This window comes from Ahaetulla prasina, chromosome 1 (assembly GCF_028640845.1).
Source record: "Ahaetulla prasina isolate Xishuangbanna chromosome 1, ASM2864084v1, whole genome shotgun sequence".
In the NCBI taxonomy this organism is placed as follows: Eukaryota; Metazoa; Chordata; class Lepidosauria; order Squamata; family Colubridae; genus Ahaetulla; species Ahaetulla prasina.
The window spans coordinates 62,818,632-62,833,065 of record NC_080539.1 but is presented as its reverse complement, the minus strand read 5'-3'; the positions used below and the strand labels follow the sequence as shown (position 1 = coordinate 62,833,065).

Here is a 14,434-nt window from a genome sequence, read left to right as displayed (position 1 = left end):
AAAAAAGAAAAATCTCAAGTGATTAAGAATATACATGAATAGGATTTAGAGTTTTTAACTTGGTGATGAGGCAGGTAAGGCAAAAGATAATAGGATGTAGAAAATCATACATGGAACCCCTCTTTCATTGGTGTGGTGTGGCTCAGGTTGTAAGATAGCCTGTTATTAAAACACAGCTGCCTGCAATTACTGCAGGCTCAAGTCCCACCAGGCCCAAGGTTGACTCAGCCTTCCATCCTTTATAAGGTAGGTAAAATGAGGACCCAGATTGTTGGGGGGGCAATAAGTTGACTTTGTATATAAATATACAAATAGAATGAGACTATTGCCTTACACAATGTAAGCCGTCCTGAGTCTTCGGAGAAGGGCGGAATATAAATGTAAAAAAAAATAAAATTGTATAAGAATATTGTGTTAGCCATTAAAACTTGATGTAGAGAGATTTCAAACATTGGCAAACAAATTGGTCAATGATTTAGATAGTTGAAAAGGAAACTAAGCAAATTCATGGAGGATCAATGGGTCCTAGTCTTGATGGTTGATTACTATCTTCTAAATCATGGGCAGCGTTCCTTAAACATCAGATGCTAGATAGCAAATGTGGAAGAGAACCCATATTTACAAGCTTCCTGAATGCATGTAGCTGACCACTATTATGCACCATGCTGAGCTAGAAGAGCCATTAACCTATTTCAACAGAAATGTGAATAAGTGTTCATGTTCTCCTAATTCACGTACCTTTTCTTCATTATTGATGGGACTGTTCCACTGAATGAACTGAATGTTTCTAAAAATTGTGGAGAATCCCTCTGGTTTACTGTTGAAAAACTCACTGTGCTGCTTTGTCGTCTTTTCTTACCTTTAATATAAAGTTTCTAATTATATATTTGACTCTTTCAAGAAATAGTTGAATACGTTCTACAATTCAATTATACTTTCCTCTCCAATTGATTTTACATTTTGATTACAGTGAATATATTTTACTTTGATTCTAATCTAATTCAAAAAGTAATATTTGGGAAACATCAAAATGTCATTGATAATTTAGAAATTAAGTCATATAGGTACACCTTCAGTATATAGTTTAAATATTATTTGTATGCAATATGATTTTCCTAACATATCAGGATTAGTTCAGTTGCATTAGACAATGCAATTTGCTTACACAGGATAGATTACACTAACTGTTTAGTTAAATACTCCCTAATGTATGATTATTTTTTCCAATTTTTGGCACAATACATTTTGCATTAGTTATTAAAGAAACATGTAACATAAAACATACAGGAGAATAGTAACAAAATATAAGTATGGTTGAGATATGAACCATCCATTTAAAAACTGTAATAGTTACATTGGGACCCCTCCCCCAAGATTACTGCAAGATTACTGGTAGGAAGATTTTTTTTCCTCCTGCCCATAATCTGCTGATTTTGCTGTCAAAGCTGTTTTAATCTTGAAGACTGCAGTTCCTAGTGGGGACTGTTGGAAAGTTAGGTCATCCATCCATCTTGGCATATTGTTTATTTTAATATTGCCTACATTTTTTGAAGAGTGCTTTTTATCTTTCAGTTAACAAGCTTGTTGAATGCTGATTTATTTTATCCCCTGCTGTACTTTATCTGAGATTTTTTGTCTCTTTCCTTTGATTTATTTTGCTGTTTTGAATAACTCTTGTTTCTCCATAAGGAAGTCACAACATGTTCTTGGGTAGTGAAAGTGTTTTGACTTGATTTACATTAATATAAGACTTTAACTACCTAGATTTTTCATTTTATTAATTTGCAAAAACTTTGGAACTTATTTTGTAAATCTTTTAATTTTTGGATCAAGATATTCAAAAAAATATTCTCCCTGCTTCTCTATTTTCTCACTCTGACGGATATCACTTCAACAGTCTTAGATCTCTGTCTTTGAAGAGTTTTTTGAAAACTTTTCTAAAAAGTTTGACAAAATAATAATGGCTACAAAATGCCCAGATGCACGTAACAGCAGTTACACCAGATTTACAAAAGGAACTTGGTTTGAAACTGGCAGATTCAGTGGGGAAGATTGAAAGAAATATGGATTTTACAGACTTAGAACTGACTGAGTGGATAAGTGATAAATTGGTTTCCTCTAAGAAGCTTGAAGGAGATTAGGGAATGAATTTATTACATTGAAATGAAAAACAATTTCATTTGGACTCTTTTGGGAAGATAGATCAGTTTTGGAAAATGGATTTATTATATTTAGCCATACCACAATTGATGTTATTAAGATGTTATTAAGAAGCAAATGAGGATATTTGATCCAGAATGAACCAGAGTTAACTATCAGTATGATTTGGGATAGATAAGAATAAACTTTCTATGAGATAGATAGACGACCGTCTCCAGGAGAGCTTTTTATCAGGTACGCCTGATCCGCCAGTTGTGCCCCTTTCTTGACCGGAATTCCTTATGCATAGTCACTCATGCTCTTGTTACCTCTTGCCTGGACTACTGCAATGCTCTCTACATGGGGCTCCCCTTGAGGAGCACCTGGAGACTTCAGTTAGTCCAGAATGCAGCTGCGCGGGTGATAGAGGGAGCTGTTCAGAGCTCCCATATAACACCAATCCTGCGCAAGCTGCACTGGTTGCCTGTGGTCTTCCGGTGCATTTCAAGGTGTTGGTTACCACCTTTAAAGCGCTCCATGGCTTAGGACCGGGTTACTTACGGGACCGCCTTCTGCTACCATTTGCCTCCCACCGACCCGTGCGCTCTCACAGAGAGGGACTCCTTAGGGTGCCGTCAGCCAAGCAATGTTTGGGGGCTCCTACCCTATGGAACGAACTTCCCCCTGGACTTCGACAACTTCCTGACCTTCGGACCTTTCGCCATGAGCTTAAGACCTACTTATTTTTCTGCGTGGGACTGGCATAGAATTTTTAGATGTTTTATGAGTTTTAATTTTAATTAGTTTTTTGGGATTTTAAATGTATTTTAAATTTGGGCCAAATTTAAATATGGTTTTTAGCTATTATTTTTTCTGTATTGTGTGTATTTGATTGTTGTTTTTATATGGCTGTTCACCGCCCTGAGTCGGTATACAAATTAAATTATTATTATTATTATTATTATTATTATTATTATTAGTAGTAGTAGTAGTAGTAGTAGTAGTAGTAGTACAATAGTTTGTTAGCAGAGGGTTTTGGAATTTTAATCTTATCTTTTGTTATTATTATTATTGTTGTTATTGTTGTTCTACCTGTTAACTATTTTGTCATTAATATAGTAGATAGATGACAGGCCAATAATTTGCAAATAGAATTATAAGTTAAAAAATTTCTGGGCCTATTTCACAAGGGGTGTGAAACTATTGCTGCAACATATATAATCAGCATTCAAGTAGGGCTAATAATATGTATGTATGTGTTTATATCCTTTTTAAAGCTCTTGTTAAATGGCTTATTTGTTTTGTTTTCGTTTTTATAAAAACATTTTTTGAAGTTTTGTATTTTAACTTTTTTGAATAAAATAAAAATTTAAAATTAACTTACATTAACATCGATTATGGTCAGTGGATTTTCCTAATGGGACAACTATTCCAGGGGTGAAATCTACTTACCTTCCTTACCGGTTCAAAACTGCACGTGCTGCGCATGGGTCACATGTGCATGCAGAAGGTAAAAAACACATTACTTCCTGGTTAAAACCAGGAAGTAATGACACCCGGGCGGGTGGGCGGAGCTTTGCTCCGCCATCGTTACCAGATCGTCAAACCACTGGCCACTATCACTATTGGATCGCACAATCCGGTCCAAACCAGGAGCATTTCACCCCTGAACTATTCTTATTTAAATTATCAAATATGGTTTCTCATTCATTATTCTTCTGCTTGGAGAACACTCCTAAGATGTGTTGACATCAAGCATTTCCCCAGTTATCATCTCCATTACTGAGAATTCTACGAGTTCAAAGTCAAACATATTTCAAGGTAATCCATACAGAATTATGACATAAACATTTGTTAAAGTTTACTTACTATCTTGTGATCCTTGACTTAGTTTTATTACATGAATAAATGAACCAATAATTCTGCAAATGTTCATTACTATCCCCAACTGATGTACAGGAAATGCTTGCATTTTCTTATGTTTATTTAGAAAAGTTAACCCTATCTTTATACTTGAGTGAAACAAACTTTCAAGATATTCAACACTATTTTCTGGTATTATTTCAGAAATGCTTTGCAGCCATGTTTTGACATAAGGCTCCCATCCCAAATCAGCAGGGTCCTGCAAATAAATAAAATACATGAAGAGATGTTCAGCAATATATATATTTGAAGATTTCATTTAATTATTTGTATATGCAATATAGCTTATATATATTTTTATCCAACAGGATGATACACATACTTCGATGGATGTACCATATTAATTCATATATATTGATATACATATATCGGACTTCTTCAGAGACAAATATTTCCAAATATGATAATTAAAAGTATCCCAGTTTGTTACTTATATGCAGCATTATTAAATTTATGCAGTAAAATCAACTAATACAAGGAAAACCATCTGTAGAACTAAAAGTACCACGAGAAAAATCAGTAAAGATTCTAACCAAGCTATGCCAACAAATCTGGATGGCTGTTTAGAAGAGGTTAATTAACATTCCAATACCTACCCACCCGTAAAGGAAACCTAACTTAACAGTGTGCAAACCATAGTACAATATTCTTAATTTTACACACCAGCAAAATAATCCTTCGGATTATACAGTGTAGACTTGAACCTTACATGGAAATGAAGATGCTAGATGTCCGATTTGCCTTTTAAAAAAGCTGCAGAACATGAAACATTATTGTTGATGCATGATAGATAATCAAGAAAGCCAAAGAGAAGTTTGATTATTGAGAATAATTGTGTTGATCGTGTCATGTGCTCAAAAAAATGGGAATCCTAAAACATCTCTCTGTCCTCATGAGAAACTTGTATACAGATCAGGAATTCACAGTATGGGCAGAATATGGCAAAACAGACTGGCTCTAGGCTGGCAAAGGTATGTGACAAAGCTATATACTGTCTCTTTCAAACTATATGCTGAACATATATTAAGGAAAGTTTTATTGGAAGAAGATGAATATGGTTTTAAAGGAAGATACATCAGTAACCTGTGTTATGCTGATGATACAAGTACTACCTGATAGCTGGATTTGCAAGCCCTAGTACTGACAGTCAATGAGCACAGTAAGAAAACAGGACTAAATTAAATATAAAGAGATCATACTAAGGTCAATAGCTACAATAATCAACCTTATAAGTGGTAGTGAAGATAAGGAAGTGGTGGATAGCTTCTGCCTTTTAGAGTCAACTGTCAACAATAAAGGAAGAAGCAGACAAGAAATATGCCTGTCAACATTCTGAGTAATGCATCCAAAGAAATCAGCACTCCAAGGCAGGAATGTTCCCTAGAGAACATATTTATTAAACATATCATATCAGCACAGCTAGGAAAACACTTTAGATTTATCAAATTTAAATAATTTGACAACAAACCCTATTTATTTGAGCATCCCAAGTACATATCTAGATGTAATTCCCATCAAAAATAGAATAGAAACAGATGAAAGGAAGTTCAAGGAAGAGGAAAAAGGCATCTGTCCTCAAATTGCTTTCATATACGAAAAGGTATCTATGGCAGAGACTCTTGTAAACAGAGTGGTTGGGAACTGCCTAGTGAGTAACATAAAGCAAACCCTGGACTCTCCAAAGATGTAGAAAACCTGCTAAAGTTTATTTTCAAGTATAATGAAGTAATAATCCTATCTGATAATAGTACTAAATAATATTGGTTATATCTACCTATAGGCCATTTACCTAGATAATTATAAATCTCTCATTTAAAAATGTTCTTTTCATGAAATAGATCTGCTTTTAGAAGTACCGTATTTTTTGGACTGTAAAATGCACCAGAGTGTAAGATGCATCTTAGTTTTTGGGGAGGAAAATAAGAAAAAAGCTGATTGGGGATGGATTGGCCTCCCGGAATACCCCCAATCAGCTGTTCGCAGAGATGAACTTTAGCAACAGGTTCCTTGTTTGTGAGCTCTGCACTTTGCTTTTTTTTCAGCCTCTCAAACGGAGGTTTTAGAGGCTTTTTTTTCAGCCTCACAAATGGAGGTTTCAGAGGCTTTTTTCGGAACCTCCGTTTCAGAAAATGGTATGTCTTATACTCGAAAAAATATGGTAATTAAAATTATTATAAAAATTTGCTCTAATTATCTTCTGGAATATGAGAAACTGTAGAGGAAAGGGAAAAGTGGTTAAAATAATGCCCTTTCCTTAATGGCTGGATTAAAGGTTCTTGCTCGTGAGAGAATAATTATTCTAGGTCCCAGCCATTGTTTTGGGTATATATTTATGCCCTTCTCTATGTGTGCAAGTTTCATGTACTATATGCAGCTCCCACTCAAAGTGCTACACTTAGAGCTTTAGTCAGAACATTACCGAGAATATAAGTTCTATAAGTACAAGTTTCAAAAAACTAGGTGCTAATTGACTGGAAAATACCTCACCTATGATTTTATCATCTGAAACTGAGGAATAATTTTACTAAGCTTCCTGGAAAAAAACTTTTATTTCATTCAAATGCCAATTAGGCTAGTATTTGGGCTCAAAGTCATTTTTATTAAAAGATTTTTTAAAAAATATGATCCTATATCATCAATATGTAATTATGTCAATGCTACTATTTGTTCTACCTCATTTTTCTACTTCCTGTGTAGCACTATATGTACACAGTATGATCCAGAAGTATTTTTTCATTGCTCCATTTCTAAAGCTAACTACTCACCTTTTCTTTCATAATGCCTACAATTTAGTTTATTAAAGAATGAAATATGTGATTATTACTGTTAGCATATACATGTTAATTTACAGGAGAGTGAAGTACAAGTTAAAATCTTATACTTTCACAAGATAGGATTCAGATAGTTTAGTGCAGGGGTGTCAAACTCGATTTCATTGAGTGCCACATGAGGATTATGTTTGACCTTGGGAGGCCGGTAGACATAGCTGGGATGGACATGGGTGAGGTGGCACGGTCAGCTCAACATCACTTGTGTCAGGGGCGCCTGTGGTCACCCAAGTAGTGCTGGGAGTAGATCAGGGAGAGTGGCTGTATTGGCCTCCTGGAGCCTTCTGCTAGCAAAAACGGAGCTCAGGAGCTCAGGAGGGGCGCGCATGGCCCTCCCAAGGTCCATTTTCACTGCCAGAGGCACGGCGAGCCAGTCCTTCACTATTTCCAGGGCAGCCACGCAGGCCAGATCTAAGCACTCTGCAAGCCGGATCCAGCCCCTGGGCCTTGAGTTTGACAATCCTGGTTTAGTGTAATGAAGAAATGTTTAGAAAAATGGATTTGGACTCAGTAGAAAGTCACATTCATTAAGAAAAAGGACTAAATGAATCTTCTTGGGGAAACTTGAAGTCTCTTTCATACAAATCTGTCATTTGATAATTCTCAGATAATTCCTGAGTTTTATTGTGCAAAGTTATTGCTTACTTCCCAAGAATAAGAACAGCAAAGTCAGAAAAGTTTCCAGTTGTTGCTAGGATCATCCATTTTGATGCCAAAAATCTCTGTTCCCCCAAAAAAACTAAAATGGAAAGTATATTTGTAACAAACAACAAATCAGCAGAAGAGAAAGTAGGTAGGCAATGAATCTATAATAGATTCATTCTTTTTGGGATCTTGGTTGGGTCTGATCTCACTAATTTCTATAAGTCACAAAATCATACTGAAACTGAATTATGAAATATTCATTATGGAATATATTTATCTAGTCAAGTGCACACATTTTACATCTGAAATTCATTAACTGGCATTAAACCACCCACCTCCTTGCAAATATAATTATTTTGTTTATTTGCTATTGTGCTAAAGATGGCAAATGAAAAGTATAGAATATTATACTTAAGTATACAATTACTTTTTAAAACAAAACCTACCACGTAAACCATGGCACATCTACTAATTGTGGCTGGATTGGCTTGAGACACACTGTCCACTTCAAATATCACTCTGAAGGCTGGTGATAGATAAATTCTTTCACTGTTAGCAAGACATAATGTTCTGCTGTCATCTAGCACAGAATTTAAGTTTTCTATCCAAAGTGGATCTACTGGGCCATCCAGGATAATCCACTGCCAATCAACAGCAGTTTCACCTAAAAGAACAACAAAATAAGCTGGTTTAAACACATTTAAAAATGTAAAATTAGTAATTAAAAACAATATTAACATTTTATTTAAAAAATCACATTTTTTGGAAAACATGTTTAAATCCTATTCTCAAATTATCTATTTTCTGATAATCAAATTAGAGAAAAAATTATGATGTTTTATTGCTTTTTAAATGGTACATTACAATATGTTAACTGGCAACAATAGAAACATCTGCTATGGGATCGTTAGGCCACCTGGAATTGTTAAGTATAGATAATATTTAAGTATATTTTTGCATGTGACAACACTGAAGAAATGACACTTGGCTACAGTGTAAAGTAGTGAGTATACACTTTGTATAACAGTGTAAATGTGCTGTCTCCTCAAAAGAACGCAACCCACAGCATTAATGTCTAAATTGCTGGCAACAAAAGTGAGTACACCCCTAAGTGATAATGTCCAAATGAGACCCAAGTAGCCGTTTTCCCTCCCTGGTGCCATGTGATGCGTTAAGTGATACAAGATCTCAGGTGTGAAGCAGGTGTATTAAATTTGGTGTTATCGCTCTCTCGCTCTCTCTCATACTGGTCACTGGAAGTTCAACATGGCATCTCAATTGGCTCCTTGGTTCTCTGAGGAGCTGAGAGAGATGAAACGCCGGAGAAGACGCCTAAAGAGTACCTGGAGGTCCAGCCGTTCCGAGGCTGATCGGACACTAGTTAGGTCTTTTTCGAAAGCCTACCTAGTGGCAATGAGGGTTGCGAAACGTTCCTATGTTTCCACCCTCATTGCGTCGGCAGATAACCGCCTGGCTGCCCTGTTTCGGGTGACCCGTTCCCTTCTACACCAGGGGGGACGGGATGACCCCTTGCAGGGACGTGCTGAGGAGTTTAGTGGTTATCTATACGATAAAATCGCTCAGCTTCGGGATAGTTTGGACCAAGATTGTGATGATCCGGATGGGATGACTGAGACACGTCTTGTTGATGTTGTTTGGGATGAGTTTGATTCTGTGGCTCCTGAGCACGTGGACAGGTTGCTGGGGAGGTTACATACCACTACATGTTTACTGGACCCGTGTCCCTCCTGGCTGGTGCTGGCCACTCAGGAGGTGACACGAGGCTGGCTCTGGGGAATTATAAATGCTTCTTTGTTGGAAGGGGTTTTCCCTGCTGCCTTCAAAGAGGCAGTGGTGAGACCCCTCCTCAAGAAGCCTTCCCTGGATCCAGCTATTTTGGGTAACTACCGTCCAGTCTCCAACCTTCGCTTTGTGGCGAAGGTTGTAGAGAGTGTGGTGGCATGGCAGCTTCCCCAGTACCTGGATGAAGCCGTCTATCTAGACCCGTTCCAGTCCGGCTTCCGGTCCGGGTAAAGCACGGAGACAGCTTTGGTCGCGTTGGTGGATGATCTCTGGAGGGCCAGGGATAGGGGGTGTTCCTCTGCCCTGGTCCTGTTGGATCTTTCATCGGCTTTTGATACCATCGACCATGGTATCCTGCTGCGCCGGTTGGAGAGTTTGGGAGTGGGAGGCACCGTTTATCGGTGGTTCTCCTCCTATCTCTCTGACCGGTCGCAGACGGTGTTGACAGGGGGGCAGAGATTGACCGCGAGGCGCCTTACTTGTGGGGTGCCTCAGGGGTCGATTCTCTCGCCTCTCCTGTTCAACATCTACATGAAGCCGTTGTGCGAGGTCATCAGTGGCTTCGGGGTGAGTTACCAGCTGTACGCTGATGACACTCAGCTGTACTTTTCCACCCCGGGCCACCCCAACGAAGCTGTTGAACTGCTGTCTCGTTGCCTGGAGGCCATACGGGTCTGGATGGGGAGAAACAGACTCAGACTCAATCCATCCAAGACGGAGTGGCTGTGGATGCCGGCACCCCGGTACAGTCAGCTGCAACCGCAGCTGTCTGTTGGGGGCGAGTCACTGGCCCCAACAGAGAGGGTACGCAACTTGGGCGTTCTCCTGGATGGACCGCTGTCGTTTGAAGATCATTTGACGGCCATCTCCAGGAGAGCCTTTTACCAGGTCCGCCTGGTCCGCCAGTTGCGTCTCTTTCTGGACCGGGATGCCTTATGCACGGTCACTCATGCTCTCGTCACTTCCCGTCTGGATTATTGCAATGCTCTCTACATGGGGCTACCCCTGAAGTGCACTCGGAGACTCCAGTTAGTCCAGAATGCAGCTGCGCGGGTGATCGAGGGAGCTCCTCGTTGCTCCCGGGTAACACCGCTCCTGCGCAGTCTGCACTGGCTACCTGTGGTCTTTCGGGTGCGCTTCAAGGTTTTGGTTACCACCTTCAAAGCGCTCCATGGCTTAGGGCCCGGGTATTTACGGGACCGCCTGCTGTTACCTTATGCCTCCCATCGACCCGTACGCTCTCACAGAGAGGGTCTCCTCAGGGTGCTGTCCGCCAAGCAATGCCGGCTGGCGGCCCCCAGGGGAAGGGCCTTCTCTGTTGGAGCACCTACTCTCTGGAACAACCTTCCCTCCAGTTTGCGCCAAATATCTGACCTTCGGACCTTTCGCCGGGAATTAAAAACTCACTTATTTATTCAAGCGGGACTAGACTGTTTTTTTTTTTTAAACTTTTTAATTTTTAATTTTTAATTTTTAATCCTTTGTAATTTTATATGGGGTATTTTAGGTTAGGTCAATCTGACGGTTTTAATTCGGCCACTATTGAATAGGTATTTTAAATTGATATTTTAACTTTGTATACTTACTGTTTTTATCTTTGGCTGTACACCGCCCTGAGTCCTTCGGGAGAAGGGTGGTATAAAAATTTAAATAAATAAATAAAATCTCATGGCAATGAACTCTCTGAGGATCTGAAAAAATGAACTGTTGTTCTAATAAAGATGGCCTAGGCTATAAGAAGCTTAACAAGATTCTGAAACTGAGCTACAGCACGGTGGCCAAGACCATACAGTGGTTTAACAGGGGAGGTTCCACTTAGAACAGGCATTGCCATGGTCAACCAAAGAAGTTGAGTGCCCGTGCTCAGCGTCATATCCAGAGATTGGCTTTGGGAAATAGATGTGTGAATGCTGCCAACATTGCTGCAGAGGTTGAAGGGGTATGGGGTCAGCCTGTCAGTGCTCAGACCATACGCTGCATGCTGCATCAAACTGGATTGCAGGGCTGTTGTCCCAGAAGGAAACCTCTTCTAAAGATGATGCACAAGAAAGCCTGCAAACGGTTTGCTGCAGACAAGCAGACTAAGGACATGTATTTCTGGAATCAAGTCCTGTGGTTGGATGAGACCAAGAAAAACTTATTTGCTTCAGATGGTGTCAAGCGTGTGTGGCAGCAACCTGGTGAGGAGTACAAAGACAAGTGTGTCTTGGCTCTAGTCAAGAATGGTGGTTGGAATGTCATGGTCTGGGGCTGTATGAGTGCTGCTGGCACTGGGCAGCTACAGTTCATTGAGAGAACCATGAATGCCAACATGTACTGTGACATACTGAAGCAGAGCATGATCCCCTCCTTCGGAAACTGGGTCGCAGGGCAGTATTCCAACACGATAATGATCCCAAACACACCTCCAAAACAACTACTACCTTGCTAAAGAAGCTGAAGGTAAAGGTGATGGACTGGTCAAGCATATCTCCAGATCTAAACCCTATTGATCATCTGTGGGGCATCCTTAAATGGAAGGTGGAGGTGTGCAAGATCTGTAACATCCACCAGCTCCATGACGTCATCATGGAGGAGTGGAAGAGGACTCCAATGGCAACCTGTGAAGCTCTGGTGAACTCTATGCCCAAGAGGGTTAAGGCAATGCTGGAAAATAATGGTGGCCACACAAAATATTGACATTTTGGGCCCCATTTGGACATTATCACTTAGGGAAAGGGGGAGACAGAGACATACAGAGAGAGAGATGGAGATGGGGAAGAGAGATAGAGAGATACAGAGGGAGAGATAGAGATAGAGGGGGGAGAGAGGTGAAGATAGGGAGAGGGAGAAAAAGAGAAAGAGAAAGAGGGGGAGAGAGATACAGAGAGAGGAGGAGGGAGAGGGTCAGAGAGAGAGATACAGAGGCAGGGAGAGATATAGGGCGAGAGAAAGGTTTTGCGGCTGGGTAGGCATGGCTGGAGGGGTTATGTGACTGGGTGGGAGTGAGTGACATCAAGTTGGCCACGGCCACGCAGGTTTGTGGCTCCCGGTGGGTTTTTTCCTTGTGGGAAACAGTCCAAGTGGCTCTTTGAGTGTATAAGGTTGCAGACCCCTGTTTTAGACCATTGCTACACAATACTAAAAGATGTTTATCAGTCCTTACCACAAGCAACTGTGGGACACTCTGAACATTGCATGTTTCACCTTGTACCTGCTTACAGACAAAGACTTAAAACCACAAAACCAATAATTAAATCAGTGAAGAGCTGGATGGAGGAGGCAAAGTTAAAGCTACAGGCCTGCCCTGACTGCACTGGAATGCAGACTTAGATGAACTCATAGAGACTGTAACATTATATGACAGCTTCTGTGAAGACCTATGTGTACCAGGGGTGAAATCTAAAAATTTTCCCTACCAGTTCCGTTGGCTTGGCTTAATTGATGGGCGTGGCTTGGTGGTCAGATGACTGGGTGGGCGTTACCAATAATAATAAATAATAACAATAATAAACAAAGTATACTAAACAATAAGAGGTACCAAAAACCAACTTTCACACTTTACACACACACAACACAACACAACTGACTCACACACAATGAAAAAGCAGCTGCACTTCACCCAAAATGGCCTCTGCAACAAGCAGAAATCTCATACTTTCATACTTTACACACACACAGCACAACTGACACACACACACACACAAAATGCCACATACAGCTTTGTGAGATTTTGTGTGTTTGTGTAGTTAGAGTGAAACACTACAGAAACACACCAAATCTCAGAAAGCTGCACAAATATTTTATTTTATTATTTTATTTTATTTATATTTTTATATCGGGGTCTCCAACCATAGTAACTTTAAGGTTTGTGGACTTCAACTCCCAGAGTTCCTCAGCCAGCAAAGCAGGCAGAGTCAGTTGCTAGCTGATGCAACTGATTACAGTAGCAGAAGTAAAGCATGTAAAGTAAAACAGCCCGAAAGGAACAGTAATTATAGGTAAGTGAAGAGGGGGCATTGGGTGGGCATGGGTGGGGGCTCTTGTAAGTGGGGGCTGTTAAAAAATGATTTTAAAAGCCTGTGAGGATCAGGAAACTCATCTGGGATCGCCAGAGGGGAAAAAGATTTTAAAAGCTCCTCTGATGATCTCAGCTGAAGTTCCCTCATAGCAGCCCAGAACCTCTTAAAATAATTGTTTTAACAAGCTCTTCGGCCGAAGAGCTTGTAGAAAACATGTTTTTAAAGGTTCTGGTGATGAGGAACTCATCTGGGATCGCCAGAGGAGCCTTTTAAAGCCTTTTTTCCCCCCAACCTCTTTGGCTGAAGAGGTTGTTTAAAAAAAGAGTTTAAAGGCTCTGCCGATCTCAGCTGAGCCAAGGAATCCTCAAAGGCTTTTTTTTTACTTTTAAAGGCATGTTTTCGGCTGAAGAAAAACTGCTTTTAAAAGTAAAAAAAATCTCTGCTGATGGGGTGGCTCAGCAGAGGCAGGGGGCAGGGCCAGGGATTTTTGCTACCGGTCCTGCGAACCACCCGCTGCCATCGCTATTCGACCGGGCGAGCCTGTCCGAACCGGGAGCATTTTATCCCTGATCTGTACCCACCAGGAACTTGCGAATATACAGTAACAACAAACCTTGGTTTACAGCTAAACTTATGCAGCTACGTCGTTCCAAAGAAAAGGTGATAAAATGCTGTACAATCAGGCCAGAAATGTATTAACAAGGGAGATCAGAGCAGCAAAAAGAAGCTACTCTGAAAAGCTAAAGAATCAGTTCTCAACAAATGAACCAGCAAACATTGGAAAACTCTTAAAAATACCACCAGCTACAGCAAACTTCCTTCCCAGGCTGAAGGAAATCAGCAACTGGCAGATGACCTGAACGTGTTTTACTGCAAGTTTAAAAGGAAACTACAGCCACTTATCTCCACAACCCCAAATCAGACATACCAACAACAGCCAAGCCTCCTACAAGTGACCCCCATCCCATTGGGTTCACAAAACCTATTTTACAGACAAAAGCCAGGAAAAGCTCCAGTTCCAGACAAGACAACTCCTTCTTGCTTAAAAGTCTGTGCTGACCAATTGGCCCCCATCTTCACCCGTATCTTCAATAA

General features: G+C 40.2%; 1 protein-coding gene across 1 annotated transcript in view; it reads right to left on the bottom strand.

Annotated features, from left to right (window-relative positions):
• DNAH14 (dynein axonemal heavy chain 14) overlaps positions 1 to 14,434 on the bottom strand; it is a 279,895-nt gene that overhangs the window by 141,372 nt on the left and 124,089 nt on the right. The window contains exons 37-39 of the mRNA XM_058169855.1: positions 7,982 to 8,199; positions 4,009 to 4,261; positions 739 to 859 (exon numbers count right to left, since the gene is read on the bottom strand). Of these exons, the coding sequence (XP_058025838.1) occupies positions 739 to 859; positions 4,009 to 4,261; positions 7,982 to 8,199 (592 nt within the window). The remainder of the gene's footprint in view (positions 1 to 738; positions 860 to 4,008; positions 4,262 to 7,981; positions 8,200 to 14,434) is intronic.